This window comes from Branchiostoma belcheri, unplaced genomic scaffold, assembly GCF_001625305.1.
Source record: "Branchiostoma belcheri isolate BF01 breed outbred unplaced genomic scaffold, Haploidv18h27 scaffold280, whole genome shotgun sequence".
Classification (NCBI taxonomy): Eukaryota; Metazoa; Chordata; class Leptocardii; order Amphioxiformes; family Branchiostomatidae; genus Branchiostoma; species Branchiostoma belcheri.
This window is the reverse complement of record NW_017803888.1, coordinates 148,631-167,082: the sequence shown is the minus strand read 5'-3', so window position 1 is coordinate 167,082 and position 18,452 is coordinate 148,631. Positions and strand designations below refer to the sequence as shown.

The 18,452-nt window shown below is 41.2% G+C and overlaps 2 protein-coding genes across 5 annotated transcripts in view; one reads left to right on the top strand and one right to left on the bottom strand.

Moving 5' to 3' along the window:
• The window catches only part of LOC109472759 (protein diaphanous homolog 2-like), a 32,519-nt gene extending 19,252 nt beyond the window's left edge, over positions 1-13,267 (top strand). For 2 of the 4 annotated variants that reach the window (XM_019772609.1, XM_019772608.1), the window contains 13 exons: positions 1-206; positions 321-432; positions 1,820-1,936; positions 2,489-2,685; positions 3,190-3,276; positions 3,670-3,822; positions 4,102-4,231; positions 4,539-4,663; positions 5,100-5,264; positions 5,413-5,554; positions 5,886-5,999; positions 7,061-7,135; positions 9,979-13,267. The exon at positions 1-206 is cut by the window's left edge and continues 73 nt beyond it. In XM_019772609.1, coding sequence (XP_019628168.1) covers positions 1-206; positions 321-432; positions 1,820-1,936; positions 2,489-2,685; positions 3,190-3,276; positions 3,670-3,822; positions 4,102-4,231; positions 4,539-4,663; positions 5,100-5,264; positions 5,413-5,554; positions 5,886-5,999; positions 7,061-7,135; positions 9,979-10,208 — 1,853 coding nt within the window. In that variant the 3' untranslated portion in view covers positions 10,209-13,267. Of the gene's footprint in view, positions 207-320; positions 433-1,819; positions 1,937-2,488; positions 2,686-3,189; positions 3,277-3,669; positions 3,823-4,101; positions 4,232-4,538; positions 4,664-5,099; positions 5,265-5,412; positions 5,555-5,885; positions 6,000-7,060; positions 7,136-7,760; positions 9,333-9,978 lie in introns of those variants that run through there. The other 2 variants (XM_019772610.1, XM_019772611.1) reach the window with 2 other exon arrangements.
• A 158-nt stretch (positions 13,268-13,425) lies between these two features.
• Positions 13,426-17,308, bottom strand: LOC109472753 (ankyrin repeat domain-containing protein 46-like). The gene is given in 7 exon segments (XM_019772597.1): positions 13,426-14,905; positions 15,140-15,269; positions 15,764-15,864; positions 16,271-16,315; positions 16,317-16,382; positions 16,384-16,419; positions 17,288-17,308. Coding segments are annotated over 7 exon segments (648 nt in total). The 3' UTR covers positions 13,426-14,656.
• Positions 17,309-18,452: the final 1,144 nt, after the last annotated feature.

Below are 18,452 nucleotides of genomic sequence, written 5' to 3'. Positions count from 1 at the left end.
CCCCTCCAGGAGGGGCGCCACCCCCTCCGCCACCCCCACCGGGAGGTGGGCCTCCCCCACCCCCTCCCCCACCAGGCATGGGCCCTCCCCCACCCCCCGGTGCCCCACCCATGATGGGCTCCCCTGCCATGCAGCTACCACCAGGCATGCAACCCAAGAAGAAATACAAACCAGAAGTCACCATGAAAAGGGCTAACTGGAACAAGGTAGGTGGAAGTCTAGCGAAGACAAGTTCCTCAAAAATATGTTTGAATTGCATGAAGATTTGGAGTCTTATACAGAGAAATATAGGGTGCCGACTGGTGTTCTTGTTTTTCCAGCTACAACCCAGAATTCTGACGCGAAACTGCTTCTGGACCAAGGTCAAGGAGGAGAAGTTTGAAGACGACGACCTCTTCCACCAGCTGCAGAACAACTTCGCTTCTAGTAGACGTGAGTACACCAGTCTTCACATCTCAAGACTGAGAGAGAAAGTGTTTTTAAGATGGAGGAATAACATAAGAAAGCAGCATCCACAGTAGGGCAGAACGTACTGCGCCTACGAGAAACCCAGATTTTTCATGGTTCTAATTGGATTTTTTGTCAACGTTGGATCAGATTGCAAATGATATCTGTTCCAACACAACATTTGAAAACTATAGAGCTTATTCACCACACGTCATCATGACGTCATGACCCCTCATGTCCCGTGCGACGCCATTATGGGGTCCATCTCTACAGCGAGTTTCCCGAGCGTTGAAATGGCCGACAAACGTTAGGTAAACTGTCCTTTGTCCTATTACACGAAGAGTTAACCACCACTCATACCTCTCGTTACTGGAACAAAATAAAATCTGTTGGGATTGACCCGTTTCTGTTGAGTTTTGATCAGTCTGATCGAGACGGCGTCTACTGCCAGCGGAGTCCATTGACGTGACTTAGCTTCGTATTTGGTACTGGGCAGAAGTTTTTACACACAGGATCGGTTCAAGAGTCTGGAAGCGTTGTATCAGGATGTGTAGAAAGTGTTGTGGGACAGTTGCGTGGTGACAATTAAGTATGTTGTAGTCGGGAAACGCAAAAAGTCGCTATTTTGGAACAGCCCCGGAGTGTGTCTGGATAACAACAAGCAAAGGCGAGGCCATCGGCCGCCATCCTCAGTCCGCACTGCCGCGACTGTGGCTGGACACGGTGAGTCTTACACGTTGCCAGCGCCCTGTTCTACATGGACATTTACCACAGAGTAAAGGGACAAGTAGCTCCGAGTCCAACATTTTACCGTGTTCATGGCTACCCACGTTTCAATCTACATGTACATGTACAGCCCCGTACGCCGCGCCAGGGTTAAACACACCGATTTCTGATCAGCAAAGAAAGACTGAAAAGCCAATCTTGACAACATGAAAAGTGGACACGGAGCCAGAACAACCCCAAGGACAATGTTACTAACAAGAAGAGTGTCCAAAACGTAGATTGTGGCCCAAAATACACAACTATCGCCAAGAGTTTGCATAGCATTGCATAGCGATAGGCACTACGCTGGACCCCAAAATGGCGGACGCCAGGGGGAGAGTCACGTGACAATCTGTGGTGAATAAGCCCTATAGAGGGGATGTCCTTAAATACTTGTATACAACCATAATCGAGACGTTCTGCCAAAGTGCTATGCACAATACATTATGGGTTTTCCCCATGTTCTGCTGTTGTGTTTCATCATGTTAGTAGATTTTGTGTATGTTATGCTGTATCTATGAGGTTGTATTCAACATAAACACAATATATGTTAGTAGATATTGTGGACTTTGTACTGTAGCTATGAGGTTTTATGAATTTATTTCAGCCCGAGGAAAAGTTGGTGTTGAGGAGGGAGGAGGAGACATGGTGGAGGGTAAGGAGATGAAGAAGAAGAAGGTGAAGGAACTGAAAGTCTTGGACGGGAAGACAGCACAGAATCTCTGTAAGTCCAATGCTTTTACAACTTTTAGTCTAGCTCAAGCCTTTATTCTCCATAATCCCTGGTATCAATATAGAACTTTTTTTAATGTGTTTAAGAAGATCATTTTACAGGTACATGTACAGTATTACCTTGTTATGGTTCCATATGCAGCTTTTGATCCGTGTGTTTTGTACATTGAACACTCAATGTTGAGTAATTGTTAGTTTCCCAAACTGAAAGTTTGCCAGGTACTGTCCTTGGTGCTGAAAGTGCTGCTACAGTAGTTCTACTCTGTTCCATTATTTCTTGTGCATGCCATAATTTTGCACAGTTGAGCCTGGATTCAAATACATATAATGCCTACCACAGCTTTCAGAAGTGCTGTTTTTTCTTAAATTCTGAATTGTAAAGTAGTTGCTTCATGGATAGTTGTCATTGTGCATTTCTGAACCTGCCTCTGCATCACCCCTGTCTGTGGTGCTGAATTCCACGCTGCTTTTCTATCTTTGGATACAAGATAAGTTAAAGTAAGTGACCATGATCAGGTATTCAAGCTTTTTTATCTCCTTGCAGCCATTTTCCTGGGATCCTACAAGATCCCACACAGCGAGATCAAGCGGCTGATCCTGGAGATCGATGAGGAGAGGATGACAGAGGGGATGATCCAGGGGCTCATCAAACAGCTTCCCGAGGCCGAGCAGTTCGCCGCGCTCAGGGACATGCGGGACCAGTTCGACGAACTCAGCGAACCTGAACAGTTCTGTGTCCTGGTCAGTATCCAGAATGAAGCAGATTTTCATGTTTACCGAAGGAAAACATATTGTTTTTGCTACGTTTGTTCTTCTTCTCCAAACCATGACCTCTGACCTGACTGAACCAGACTGTCTCTCACTATGGTAACTAGTGTTAGGTTACATAATGTTGCAATTTTATACCAGGAGGGATTTAGACTCCTGTCACCATATACATGAATGTGTTTGAGTAAGAATTAACAGAGCAGACCATTATGCAAAGGTAAACATTATGCATTTGCTTTGCAAATGTTACTTTCCTAGTTATATTTACCTTTGCAGAAGAAAAACATTGTTTTTGTTCAGTTTCTTCTTCTTCTCCAAACAAATACGGTCAATGACCTGGAACTGGAGCTGTAGCAGACACCCTATGTTGGAATACATTATGTCGCAAGTTGAAGGACAGGTCTCATTTCACCATATATATCTAGATGTGTTTGTTGTTGATGTTTGTGCTGAAGACAAGTTTGTTTGTACGTTTAGGTGAGCGACATTAAGAGGATGGTCCCCAGGTTGAAGTGTATTCTCTTCAAGATGAAGTTTGAAGAAGTCATACAAGACATCAAACCTGTGAGTACACTTCCATGTTGTTTTGAGTCCTTTTTTGAAACAGCTTGTAGAACAAAGTTCTGAATGCATATACATGTAGCATGAGGCTTCTTAGGTTTGTGGTACACCTACATAGATGTACAGTACCCAGGGATGAGGTATTACAGTGTTCACTTATATTATATGCATAGAAATTTGCAGACAAAAAAACAGTCCTGACAATATACTGTGAGATACTGAAGAGATACAGTTTTGCAGAAATGCAGTTGTTGTGACATACACCCCTGGAAATACAGTGTTCGTCTGATTTCTAAAATTTGGTAACTTTTAAAACTCTAAAGTTGGTACTTGGATCTGGAAAATTGTTTGGCTAGGAAAGCTGTATTCTATGCTGTGACGTGTCTGTTCCCCCAGGACATAGTGAACGTGACAGCAGCTTCTGAAGAGGTGAAGAACAGCACCAAGTTTGCCAAGATGCTGGAGTTGTTACTGCTGGTGGGGAACTACATGAACTCTGGATCCAGGAACGCTCAGTCGCTCGGCTTCGAGCTCAACTTCCTCACAAAGGTGGGCAATTATTGTTATAGATTGCAATATTTTTAAATAGCTAATGAGTCTTATTATGTGAAATGCCATTTGTAGCAAATTTCTTTTAAAGTTCAATGGATGCAATTCAGTGTTCCCAGTGCAATGTTCAATGAATAAATCTCGAATCTTGTCATGGCCAGACTCTGTGTTTCCCAACTTTGAGTAGAGGGAAGAGAAATGTTATCAAGATTTCATATACATGTACTTGAAAACATGGAGGTTTGTACTGTATGTGAGGTTGCTTGGTTTGTTTTCCAGCTGCGAGGCACGAAGACCGTGGACAATAACTCCACCCTGCTGCACTTCGTGGCACGAATGATCGAGGAGCGATACCCGGACATGATCACATTCGGAGATGAGATCCTACACGTGGAGAAGGCAGCCAGAGGTCAGTCCTTTTTTTTTCAAACTTTCCAATCTTTATTACATTTTCCTCCATAAGTTTGTTTTTTGAAAGGGGAGGATTTGAAGTATCACTGGTGTAGGCTAACCTTTTGGCCCAAGGTAATGGAGGTTTGGCCAGTGAAGAGTTTAGTTTAGACCATCATACATGGAGCATCCACCCACACTTTACACTTCAAAGTGTAGAGGGTTCTTAAACTTCTGTAGTGGTCCCTTCCTGATGTGAGTAGACCAAACTTTACTGTCCAGTCTAGTGAAGTTTTTTTTTTATTTCCCCTCCCTCTCCCCTGCAGTATCTGAGGACACCCTCCAGAAGAGCATGTCACAGATGGACAAGAACATCACCATGCTGGAGACAGAGCTGAAGAACCAGGCCACCAACACTGACCCTGCTGACAAGTTCAAGGAGAAGATGCAAATATCCTTTCTGGATAGAAATAAAATGCAGTGCTTATGGGAACTTCATGGCCATTTTTTTCGTTTTGTTTCATCATAATGAACTATCCAACAGAAAGAAAGGAGTGTATACTGTAATAATTTGAAATTATAATGTCTGTAAGTTATCTGACATTTGATGTGCAGGTATATGTATGAGCCATCACATACTGAAGAATACCAGTACCCCTACTCTTATTGAAAGTGTGGTGAACTCTCTATAGGCCAATGGGCTGGCATCCTCTTCAAAGACTGTAACTTTCACACCACACGTATCAAAAAGAGCAGGGGTCCTTCCCGGTGTCTCAGGTTTGACATCTTGAAAAGGTGATAGTCACCTGTTATGTCAATCTTTCTACAATGTGTGGTGAATTTTGCATGATGAATAGATATTAGTATTTCTTCTTAACTGTTCTCACGACTTTGTGGAGGTTGCTCGTGAGCAGTACGACCTCCTTAAAGGCATGCACAGCCACATGCAGACCCTCTACAAGAACCTGTCTGAGTTCTTCTGTTTTGACACTACCAAGGTCTCCATGGAAGAGTTCTTTGGTGATCTGGCCACCTTCAAGTCTGATTTCTATGTAAGCAGCACACAGAATTTTTATGGTGTAGAACTCTACAGAATTGTGTATTATATGCATACAGCTGCTGTTTCAGTAGTCTTTCATAACACAAAACACAGTGTTCTTTATTATTAACCACATTTCCCACATTTCCTCACTTCCACAGCAAGCTCAGAAGGAAAATGAGAAGATCAGGGAAAATCAGGAGAAGATGAAGAGAGTGAAAGAAGCCAAGGAACGGGCAGAACGAGAGAAGAAGGAAAAGATGAAGCTCAAACAACAGAAGGCCATCATCGACATGAATGCTGGTACTGTCCAATTCCTTTCATTTTATTATTTTTCATTTATTATTACTTGTTTCAGGCACTCACTGGCCCATAGTTAGACAGTACAGTAACAAACCTAAATACATACATGTGCAAAACACACAAAAATCAAATCCTATATACTACATGATGTTTCAAGAGGTTTGTTAAGTATGAGTTGCAATAGAAGGAACCGACTTAAGTACAGACTGAAGAAGTGTTAGATAATTAGAAAAGACTGTAAACAAAAGAAACAGTGTTTACACCATTCAAACTAGTTAAAGACTATTTCTGACCAAGGGTTAACAATGTTTGTTTGTTTGTGTTTCCACAGAGGGAGACCAGGAGGGTGTTATGGACAGTTTGATTGAGGCCCTGCAGACAGGCAAGGCCTTCAGCAGGGAGAAGAAGGAAGGCAGGAAACGAACGCCTCGAGGGGCGGCGAACGGTAGGTTACTGTGTTTGTTTATTTGTTTGTTTATTTATTTATTTAGTGCTTAGCATGCAGTTAACATTTGTTTGTAAAACAAATCTGGTTTAAAGAGAAACCTTAAAATGATGTATTAGAAACACTGAATATATGTCTTAGCTATCTATGCTAGTTTGAACATTTCCAGATTGTAATATTTGCCACAGAATTTTCAACTCTAGTATGGTGAAGTAATTGTTACCAGACTTTTAAGTAAATTTAAATGTACCCTGAATGATAAAACATTTCGGACAAATGCTGAGGTTGAAGAACAAGTCAGAACCCTGGCTAAAATCAAAATTTTTGACATCAGTAATTTCTGTAAGGAATATTTAAATAATAGATCTTCTCTACATGTACAATTATGTATCTACCTGTACTTTTTTTATTATGTTATCTAATGTGTACTATGTACTTCCACCCCACATTGGCTTTTTCTGTCCTCTGTACTTTCCACTGTTCCAAATGCTCAGATGTGCTTATCTAGTCAATCCTTTATTCATTTATCTAGTATTGATATGTTGGCTCACAATGTCACAAACATACCTTGCACTTCGTAAGTATCAGCATAGCCTTAAAGATAGAACTAGCTGGCCATCTTGGTCTTTTCGAGGCTGTGCCTGTGATTCTGGGTTCTCAGGGAAGATGAACAACTTACGATCAACAGACTACACATTCTCAGGAATGTTGCACTCTTAACTATCCTGAACTTCAAATTAGACCATCTTTGTCTCAAACTATTTCTGTTCATTTGCTGGGCTGACATATAAGTTAAGTTGGAAAATAGCAAATGTTTTGTAGTAAATTTTACAAGAGATGTCTGACCCCTCCTTCTTCCCTCATGACATGAATGAAAAGTGGCCTGCAGGCTCAAACAAAAATCAAACAAAGAAGACTAATAAATTTTTGTGACATGTGTACTACACTTTGTGTGTCAAAGAGGAGTACCAGATTACCTGACTTGAAGTAGGAAGCATCCCTGAGAACCATGAATACATCAGTCTGGCCTAATCTGTGAGTTGTACATGTAACCCTTACAGACAACGGACACCCCCTCCATCCTGAGTCCCTTAGGCTTCTAGAATACAGACTGGGTGTCATACCCGAGTATGGAGGTAAGACTGTGTAGACTCTGTCACAAGGCCAGCCATACCTGTGCCCAGTTGTCCCAAAGCCAGCCATACATGTACATGTGCCCTGTTGTCCCAAGGCCAGCCATACATGTGCCTTGTTGTTTCAAGACTAGCCATACATGTGCCCTGATGTCCCAAGGCCAGCCATACATATGTCTTGTTGTCCCAAGGCCAGCCATACATGTGTCCTGTTGTCCCAAGGCCAGCCATACATGTGCCTTGTTGTCTCAAGACTAGCCATACATGTGCCCTGCTGTCCCAAGGCCAGTCATACATGTGCCTTGTTGTCCCGAGACCCCCAAGACCAGCTATATAGGGGCCCAGCTTTGCTGTCCCAAGGCCAGTCATACATGTACATGTGCCCTGTTGTCACAAGACCATCTATACATGTGCCCTGCTGTCTCAACATGTGCCCTGTTATTCCAACACCAGCCATATGTGTGCCCTGTTGTCCTAAGGCTGCCATACATGTGCCCTCTTGTTCTAAGGCTAGTCATACATGTGCCCTCTTGTTCTCAGGCCATATAGTGTATGTGTACAATTATGCACTAATCTGTCTGTTTTATCCCCCCCCCCTTCCTTTCGTTCTTCTTGCCCTACAATCCAGCTGTGTCTGTGTATGTGAGTATGGTTTTGACGACATTGATTCTGCAGAGCTCTGTTGCCATGGCACCCTTCCCTTCTCATCTCATTGCCATAGTAACAAGCATGCCTATATCTACCCATAGCTTTAGCCTGTGCACGAAAGATAACACAGGATAAACACTTTGGAGGCTCAGTTGTAACATTACCTTTGGAATGTGCTCTTTAAGATGAAAGTCAGAAAGTTTAACAGCCATTGTCTCAACACCATGCATACACAGGCCATCTGGAGTGCTGAAAAGTTGCATGACCTGATTGTTCCACTTGCTGCAGTACTTGTATGAGCCACCAGGTGTCCTCACTACCACACTATGCTGTCTCACTTCCTGCAATGCTGCTGCCTCTTCTTTTAGCTGATGACCCTGCCTTTTTTTTACATCATAAGTCAAACTAAACCAGTCTGCTGACTGTTTCACATAACATCTATTAACAGGTTAAATTAACATAATTTTGCCAGGTCACATAATACATACAATTTGTGTTGGCCACCTGTGAAAAAATGATTTTAAACAGACCTCATATGCAACATCCTCCAGTATAATGCTCTTTGCACTCTTGCATATCTAGAAGAGAGAACCCCCTCCATGCTACTGTATGTGCCAAGTTTGTGTTGATGTGCTAATGTCTAATCCATGTCTGTCTGCCTTTGCTTGTGCCACCTGTGCTGTTAACAGTACCAGATGCATATGTCCAAGGTAATACTCCCTCCTGTGTTTTACCTCAGTCTATGTTTGCTTTTATTGACCTGATTTACATGCGAGCAAAAACCTGTTGGTACAAGAAGTGTGTACTAATGCAAGCGTACAAAAACTGCGTACATGTACTTCAAATTTTTCCTCTGTAAATCAGCCTGCTTTAACATACGTCAAGCTTACGCCAGCCCTCGAGGTAATGAACAATCTGAAGAACCCGGTATATTCTTGACGTATGTCACAGCAGGCCAACTAATATATAATGTACATGAAGCAAAAACTTGATAAGTGCATACGCAGTTTTCATACCATCAGGTTTTTGTCTGTGACTGTGAAGGCTGTTCTTTCTGTTTTAACAATTACAGTGGTCACTTTGACCATAAACATACACTGGAAATTTCAAAGCTCTCACACAATTTTCATTTATTAAAGACACACAATGTCATATATTTTGCATGATGATTGTGAAAGAGTATGTTCTCTTTCAAAAGAGGTGAGGCATGATCAAATATCAAGTAAGAACTGAAGATGCCTTGAGTTCCAATGTAAAATTTGCAAACTAACTTTCTCCATTTCAACTGACCAGTTTTCCATGTGTCCCTGCCAGTTTGTAAACCTGTGCCTTTGCTCCTCTTGTCTTTTGCTCCAACACTAAGAAACCTTAAAGATGTTTAATGTTGCTTGTTAGCACCCCTGTCTTGCAGCAGGCATGTGGAATGGCCAGAATTGGAAACTACATGTACATGTAAGATTGTAAGCTGCAACCCGGGCATCGATAATGAACTGCTGTCAACACTAACACATACATATTATGCAATATTTTTCAGCTGGCCGTAAACCTGTGTGGAGTGTTTTTTGATGTTTGCAAAATGTCATAATTATGATGTCACCATGCTGTTGTGTTTTTTTCTTTGCATGATTATAAATGTATAGCTTAACGAAGAACTTCATTAGGTTCTGCCCTTCGCATTCTCACCATAATCTAGCATTAATCAACTGAAAAATTGATACAATTTGATGTATTGTAAAAAAAATGATCACAGTTTCTACATTAAATTTTGTACATTCAGTCAGATATACATGTAGATTCACACACTACACACACACAAGATGAACGGGGTATCATTAAAATCATGCTTCTTTTGCCACTAGCAAAGCAACACTTTTTTTACATCTCCAGATCATCTGAAATTGTAATTTTCTTTTCGACAATATGTTAATTGCAAATCATTGCCCAAAGTCAAGTAACATCGAATAAACAAACTGTGAAGAACAATATTATTAATACAACTTACATCTGTACATGACTTGTCTAAACCCTGACTCTAAATTTTAACTTCTTTAAATTCTTTGTCTGAAACAGTGAAAGATCCCACTTTTTCTGCAATGTGTGGGTTTTGTCATGTTTAGAGGAGGTGAAAACCCTAACTAAGCCAAGGACTACACCTGTTCTTGTTGAATCTAAATTTTACCTTGCCCCCCTCCCCACAGCAGAGAGACGGGCGGCTCTAAACAGGTCCAGGTCAAGAGTCAATGTGATCCAGCTGTCTAACTCTGTCAGTAAGGAGATCGACATCGACGGCCCGCAGGACAGCCCCGTTAAGGCACCTCCCCGCAGGAACAGGCAGCCTGGCTCCGTCTCCGTCCTCCCCCGCGACTTCAATGGGTCCAGCCCACCGGGAGATGCTGAACAGCTTCTGGACAGGTTGAAGAACTTGTAGTCAGACCGCGCCATTTTGTGGCGGATTGTAAAACCACACAGATCCATGCAGATAGAATTTGCTGGTATCTGTGACTTGTATGTAACAACATACTTTGGTAGTACTACATGTATGTTTTATATAGTTTGCTATGGGTTGTTGTCTAAAACTAAAAGAAGACCAATAATTGTTGTACAGGATCAGATAGTTGCCATATCAAACTGTTCTTAAAGAGGTACTATATGTGGCTTGGATTGATCCCTATTTTGGAATATAATGAAATAACAAAATAATGATCGGAAGAAATAAATTTAAGAATTGTGTTTAATTCCATAAAAATTTATTAATCGGTGGAAGGTACTAACTGTACAGAGTGTTGTTGGATATAGAAAGACAGAGAATGGTGGTTGTATAGCTATCATGTATGTAAGAGATAACTGGGGAAGCTGACCATTTTTGAAGACAAACTCAATTTTCTGTCCCGAATTAAGGCATCCTAATCTGTCAGGGCCTGGAATACCTTTTTTCTGCATACCTGCACTGGTACAGGTAACATTGAAAACTGCCTGCACCAGACAATCCCTGAAACAGAGTTCTCAAGGCACAAAGTTTAACAATCCTTTCATGTTGATCTTCCAGTTTATCATCATATTACAAATCTGAGAACCAACAAATCTAGTGAGGCTAAAAGGCAAGACACATCTTATTCAACTACCCCATCCACAAACACTAAAGTCTTGTTATGTTCCATGAAGCAGAAAGAAAATGACAGACATGACGTATGTACCAAACTCAGTTGAACTTGGTGCTTCCAGTCTTACTTGTGTATTTTACATTAATTATTTTGCACATGTAAGTGCCAGTAAACAGTAGTGCATTTTATCCTGCCATCATTGTTGGGATTCCAGTACAGACACAACACATCGCCATCATCTACAGCTACTGTAGTTTTCTTACATGTTACAGTTTATACTCTACTTGTAGAAGGCATTGAGTACGTTTCAGTCAGTATTCTTCTTGCTAGCTTTGTGGAAATTCTTGATATACATTGCACATGTATGATGGAAAACGTGGGTTGAGGGCTTCTGTGTAGTTGGTTGTGGTGTTGTACATGTAGGGCTGTTTTTGTTGTTTTTATAGAAGTGGGTTCATTGTGCTGTGGGTCCCTAGCCTGTTTCCGTACTGATTGTACCTTTTGTGTACTAGTAGCACTGCCTGTACTAGTCTTGGAATTGGTTTAAGACAAGTCGGTTGAATTTAAACTTGGACGTAACGAAGACCTATGACTTTGACCACCATCTCCTTTGTAATGATTAATCCATTAATATAATTGGCCAAAGGTACTAATTGGAAATTTGTATTACTTACCCCCCCCCCCCAAAAAAAAAAAAACTCTTGGTATACATCCTGGTATCAGCTGTTTTTGTGCCATGCTGACACCATCTTTCCAAAATTAGCGAATGGATCCCAAGTGTTGTAACTTCTTTTGCCTCAGAGTTTTCAGGAAGGGAAGTTTAACATGATTCCAGAACTGTAAATCATCATCAGGACATTCAATTTGATAGCTAGATACACAGTATAATTACATTTGTACATATGTGTATGTGCACATGGAAAATACACAGTGCTGGTCTGGAAGCTATTAGAATGTTACTAGTTTGGAAATAGAATTTGCAATATTTGCAGATTTATATTTACATGCTATGTGAAAGTTTAGGACTTGTCGTTCAGTTGCCTTATGTTTGATTGTGAATCTTTAGAATCGTGAAGAAAGTATGAATTTAATGCTGATCTGGTGTTTATAATCTTCTAACCTACTGTCTGTTGCTGTCTTATGATTATATGGGAAAGTTCTTCAAGCCAATAATTTCTCTACATTAAGTGCATGTTGTTGACGTAATGTATACATGTGTTAAAAAGTCTTCTCTACAGCTACTCTTGAATGGAATGTCTGTTTCCATTCATTTGTTAATACCTGTTGTTTGTGGGCATATGGAAATCTGTCTTATCAAGAAAAATTGATATTATTATGTTGGTTTTTTGCATGTCCTTCAGGCTTGCTTCTTTTACATTCCACCTTGGAACCCCCATTGTCTTAATAAGCTGCCCCGACTGTGACTTAAAATGAGCAGAAAAGGTGGGCTGTACCACTATAATGGGGATGTACAGCTATGTACGTGTACTATGACTAGTATCATCATTTTATTTACCTTTCAGTTCTTCCAACTTACCAATATATTCTGACGTGCAAAGATAAATGCATGTATAAGCTTTATCTCATGCATACATTAAGTATCAAAAAATGTATTGTTTACTTCTGTTACTGTTCTTTTCTGTCTTTTTGGTTCTATGTCATTGACTACTGCAAAAAATAGGTTTTCTTTTTACATAAGTGCATAATATTATGATGTAGGAAGAGGTGGGAAAAGAAATTCACGTATACGAATATTTCTGCAGAATTGTCTTTCTATGAACAGCCATCGAGACACAGAAGTCAGTCTGCTTTCATAGGCCAGTTTGTGTACATTTTTTCAGACAAGTTTGAGAAATAAGGAAGTGTTCAGTGCACCCCTCCTTTTGCAATCCAGGTCCAGTACCAAACACTACATGTACTTAAAGGCACCTAGCAATTTCAGGCAGTAAAACTGGATTCCAAACTAAAGACAATTTTCTGGTCATTTTTTTTAAATGTAGGAAGTTGAATCACTAGCATCTGTGATGCAAAAATGATAATACATGTACTGATGGAAAACGGTTGCTTATTTCCTATTGTAGGCTAATAGTACCTACATTGTATCTATTGGTGGTACATGTACCAAAAGATTTAAGGGACTCCTTACGTAGGTTTTTTCTGGGCTGTCTCAAAAATGGTGACAAAATGGCAATAAAAGACTACATCAAACAGACTTCCTCATCCAGAATTTTTTTTCTTTGTTTTGCTGCCCTGAAATTGTATTGGATGCCTTTAAAAATACTTGACAGATACATGCAATAGTTGTGTTGATTATGTCTACTAACACAAGATTTAATACCTGTGGACATGTCGCACTACACAAAGACAACTTCCATTATAAAATCAAGGACTATATTCTGACATGATTTTCAGAACTGAATGTATGTTTGTAACATAGATATTACTGTTTTCAGTGAGAAGGAGAAGACTTTGGATCAGTCAGCCCTATTTTTGTATACATATTAATCAGCCAGCCTCTAAAATAAAGTGCGCTACATCAAAACATTGGAGTACTGTTTTATTGTCAAATTCCATCTTGCAGTTAGTATCATTACAGATTTCTTTACAAATACAAGGGAAACATTGGCCTTATGTGCAGAGCAAGTATTGAGGAATGACTTTAATTCTTTATTTTTTTCTCAACTAAGCACTTGCTTTTTACATATCGCTTTCCTTAAGCTGTACAAATGTGCTTGCCTTCGCAAATGTGCTATCACCACATTTGTACCGAATTTCACGTTGGCAATACTTTGCTAAGCCCAGTTCAGCTTTATTACTACTACCAGTATATGCTTAATTTACAAAACTCTGTCATTGTTAGATGGAAAAGTACACACCAATCTAAAGCCTCTGTCACACTTTCGCTAGCCTCCTTCGCAGTCTTGTTGGGCGTCAGCGTTATTTTTCTCTGAGCGACGCTTTTTTCTCTCAGAGAAATCTCAGAGGTTCACATCTCTCAGAGAAAAAATAACGCCGACGCCCAACAAGACTGCGAAGGAGGCTAGCAAAATACTGTCGAACTTCAGCCATGAGTAGAAGTCACTTTACATGATAAATCTGTCACATTTACATATATTTACATTCACAATAGACAGTACACAAGAATCAAACTGGAAATGTATATGAATACTAAAGTCTTCTTATCATAAGAGTCAAAGACAGCCTTCAGATTTTAAATGAAATGTCTAATGATACACATCAGGTAATTTTTGTACTCTTGACAACCTTTTTGATATGTTAGGGTCCCATATTGGTTCATGTAGATTTTTGCCCATTGTCATATCACGAAAGAAAGCACTGAATGTAACGTTACAGTAAAAATTAATTTGCCTGTGCATGTTATCTTCGTACGTGGATGGCAATCAAAATTTATACACAATTAATGGTGATAATGTGTATTAGGCATGGGATCATGATTAAAATTACCATATTGATTTGGTCACTTATGATCCATACTTCAACAAATTTACTAGCCCTGGAGTCCAGCCTTGTTGGCTTTAGTATGCTTCAAACAATTGGTACCCTCCTAAAGCTAACAAGTTTGGATTCAGGGCTAGACACACCTCGCTTTATAGCCCCTCTAACAAGCCTGGACTCCATGCTACACACATACACACACTTGCTACACGGCCTCTCTAATAAGCCTGGTCTCAACTCTACATATATGTATATGTACCCTAAACCTTCATGACCCCTCCAAGAAGCCTGGACTCCAGGCTACACCCACCCTCCCCCCTCACGGCCCCTCTATTCTCTCCTCCCTGGTGTCCATGAGTGGGACGATCCCGGTGACCTTGTAGGCGACAAACAGCGAGAGACAGGCCATGATGACCAGCAGGCAGATGAGCCGCTTCTGTCCCACGTCCTCCACAAACTGACCCCAGTCGTGGAGAACTGACCGCCACAGGCCGGGGGAGGATGACGGGTGGTCAGGCAGGTGCTCCAGCGTCTCGATACGCTCGGGAGAGTACGCAGCCAGCAGCAGCTGGACATGGGAAACCAGTAGGTCAAATTCAGCTCAACATACATTGTACTGGGAAAGCAGATGGTTTGAGTGGGGGTTCAAGAGGTGGTTCACATCAGAGCTTAGGTAAGCAAGTGCTGGATAGAACACAATGTCATGTAATCTGCATCTTGGTTACATTTTGTCTGACTCTTACCTATTCTCTCACAGGGACACTTCCTGGCCTACACAGCTACATGTAGGTAACCAACTTACCTTCTCCTCCTGCGGCTGCATGTACAGCTGCCTGCTGTCCTGGTTCAGCTGTTTCTCCAGCAGCTGAAGCACCTGCTTCTTTACTCCCCTCCGCACTGCCAGCATGTAGGGGGTCAGTCCATGGCTGTTACTGAAGACAGGGTATAACTTAAGTCAGAAAGATTTAATATGGAATACATACATTACCATATGAAAGATTACACGTACAATGTATGCTAAAACCCAATAAACTCATTGCTGGACGTGGAGTTTTCAATGTTATTTCAAAGACTAAAAGAGTATGCCCAACACAACAGCAATATTTGTGTGATGTCCTGCAAATGTGATCTACTTTCCTACTACTGAGTCCTAGTGAATGTGGTAAGCCTAGATTTTTGCTGGTGCGAACAAAATTTTTTTAGGTTTGGAGCGTAAATACACAGTTAAAAGTTTCAGAATATATGATTATGAAAAATGAACAAAATTCAAATGAGAAATTCTGAATTGCGTGGCTTCTGCATGGCTTTTGCACACATTTTAATCAAGAAATACACTGCTTTTAATCGCATTTTGCACAACATTTGATTGTAATTTGCACGCGTACAGATGTGCAGTTACTGGATATCTGTTCTGTAAGAGAGTTACCAGATGTCACTCTGCAGCCCACAGTCTATGAGGAACTGTGTAGTGTCCACGTGACCACACATGTGCATGGCCGTGTTCCCCTGCTGATCCACAGCTGACAACTGCACAGAGAGAGATGGGGAAATGTTTTAGTTCACAAAATATTAAGTCAACCATCCGTTGTAACCACGTGTATACATGTCAAGGTTCAACCAATGTACATGTAACATCTACCATACAATGCTGTATGTAGTGTGGTATCATCTACAACAGCTGAGGGCTGTACCACACTGCTTTCTAGGAAGGTTTTCTTAGCCTGTATTGTGTATTATGATATCAACCATCTTTTTCTTGTAGTGTTACTGTTAACATTACATTGTACTGTTAATGTGATGTCTAAAATTCGTTGTCTAAGAATCTTCAAAAGGTTTGGAATGTAAAATTTCTTGTTAATGTCTATTTTCATCAGCCATGGTGCCAGTTTCTGAACCAAGTTTCATGTCATCTTTAAGTTTAAGACCCCCTCACCTCTGCTCCGAACTCTACCAGGACCCTCATGACATCCTCAGCCCCCCCTACAGGCTGCCAGGTGCAGGGGGGTCCTCCCCCGCGGGTCCCGCTGGTTTGGGTCATGCCCCTCCCTCCAGGAGTCGCAGGGCCGTCCTTACATCCCCCATCTGAAGGGAGGAAAAAACATTCAAACATACGCTATATCATACCCGGTGTATTGGGTGTAATTTTGGTCAATTCTGCAAGAGGGCACAGCTGCAAAGGTGTCTTATCATACGTATGATACTAGTACTTTGTGGGGATATATTGGGAGAGTTGAAACGTTAGGAGAGTATGAACTAATGAAGTACAACACATGAGTATAGTTCGAGCTCGGGATTACTACAGGCAAGCCTTCTCATCCCGAAGATGGTATCAAGGTATATGGGGTTATCTGAACTGTTTTAGGACTGAAATAAATATTTATCGGAATCTTTCTCCTTGCTGATTAATGCACAAATATGGCTCTTAAACCATTCCGAACCGTGACTTACATATTTGTATATACATGTACATGTAACGTTACATTATTCAGTACAAGTCGAGATCGAGAAATATATGAGCTAACGGGGGGTGCCCTAATTCCGAGGTATGTTCTACACGAACGTACAGGTGTTTTGTAAAGGTGCATTTCGCACTAAACCCCTGTGAACTGAGCTTCAATCCTGTACTATGCTTGTAACCAAGATTAAAGCTTTACAGACGTATATTTTTCTCAAGTGAAGCACCTTGCGTCGCAGCGTTACGGCGCACGGAAGCTACGGACGGTTTTTGGTTCGTTTGCTTATGGAACGTTCCATCACAAAAGTGGTGCCCTAATCCCGAACTATACAACTACAGTGTGATTTCTAGATAAAGTGAAGCATTTGAAACACCAAAATTACCACCGAAATACTTGATAACTGTCTTTCTGTCGCAAACAGTCGTCATTCGTTTCATTTAAGCCGATACACTACCGATAGCTGCAGTCCAAAAATTGTCCTGAAAAAACATCACCTTGCCGTTCCTGTGTTCCATTGCACGGTCGTGACTATAGTAAATCTTAGGATCGACTTTTTGGGGATCTGCTACAGCTACATGTGTATAAAAATGAGAGAAACAATCGGTAACTTCCACTACAGTCCGTAAATAAGTCCTGAAAGCCACCACGTGACAACAGTAAGGTGATATCCCAGGTCAGCGGCCGGTACCAACAGAAGACAGCACTTCGGAGAAGGGGAGTTCGAGCCTCCGTGTGCCGCTATTTTGTAGCCGTAATAGAGATGTTTGTTCCAGGACTAAAAGCACAACATAACGATTCATCAAAGGTTTAATATTACCTTAGTTATTGGCAAACTTTATCAGTTTTGGTTGTACGTAATTATCATAGCAAGCTATACCTATACTGAGACGTTTGGTATCGTCGTAGTGATGTGTGTACACGTGCTTGGGACTTTTACATTTTCGAAAAAGGGGACCAAGGTGTGGAAGATATGTTGGCTGTTATTTCCATTGCAAAGGTGTATAATTCAATTTACTTGTTACTAAATGCTGCTTAGAAAATCCAAGCTAAACGGGAAACACACGCACAAATGAATAAATAAAGGCAGATAAAAAAAGACTTGTAATGTCGTAGTCCAATCATTTTCCCACGTTTGCGACCCTGACAGAGACATTTTGAACACTGGATACGCACGGCGTCCTTGACAGAATGGTACGTATTTGCCTTTCGTTTGGCACAAATGTTTATTCATTTCTTCATTGCTCTTGTTTTTGTCTTTCATCGCAATATAAGAATGGGTCCGTTGGCTATCCTAAGGCTTCCAAAAACGTCAACATTTTAACAAGGTCACACTTGTGCTTAGCCTATAAACAATGACTTAAACAGTCAACTTTCATTATATACTTATAGAAGTTGACTCTACAAACATTCCACTACGGGACCAACGCCCAAAAAGTCGTTGACAATCCTGACATCCCTCTGCGGGTGGCGAAGTTCCACCGTCCTGGGGCTCCAAGGGCAGGCGTAATGACTTACGCCCAGATTGCAGAGGAACAGTGGATCGAGGTGGGGTGGGTCCGAGAGACGGATCGGCAGGCGGTGGAAGACATGGCGGGTGGCCAGCTTGAAGGAGTCGAAGTGCGCCTCAAGGAGGCTTATGTCAAGCGAGGCTATGTCGTT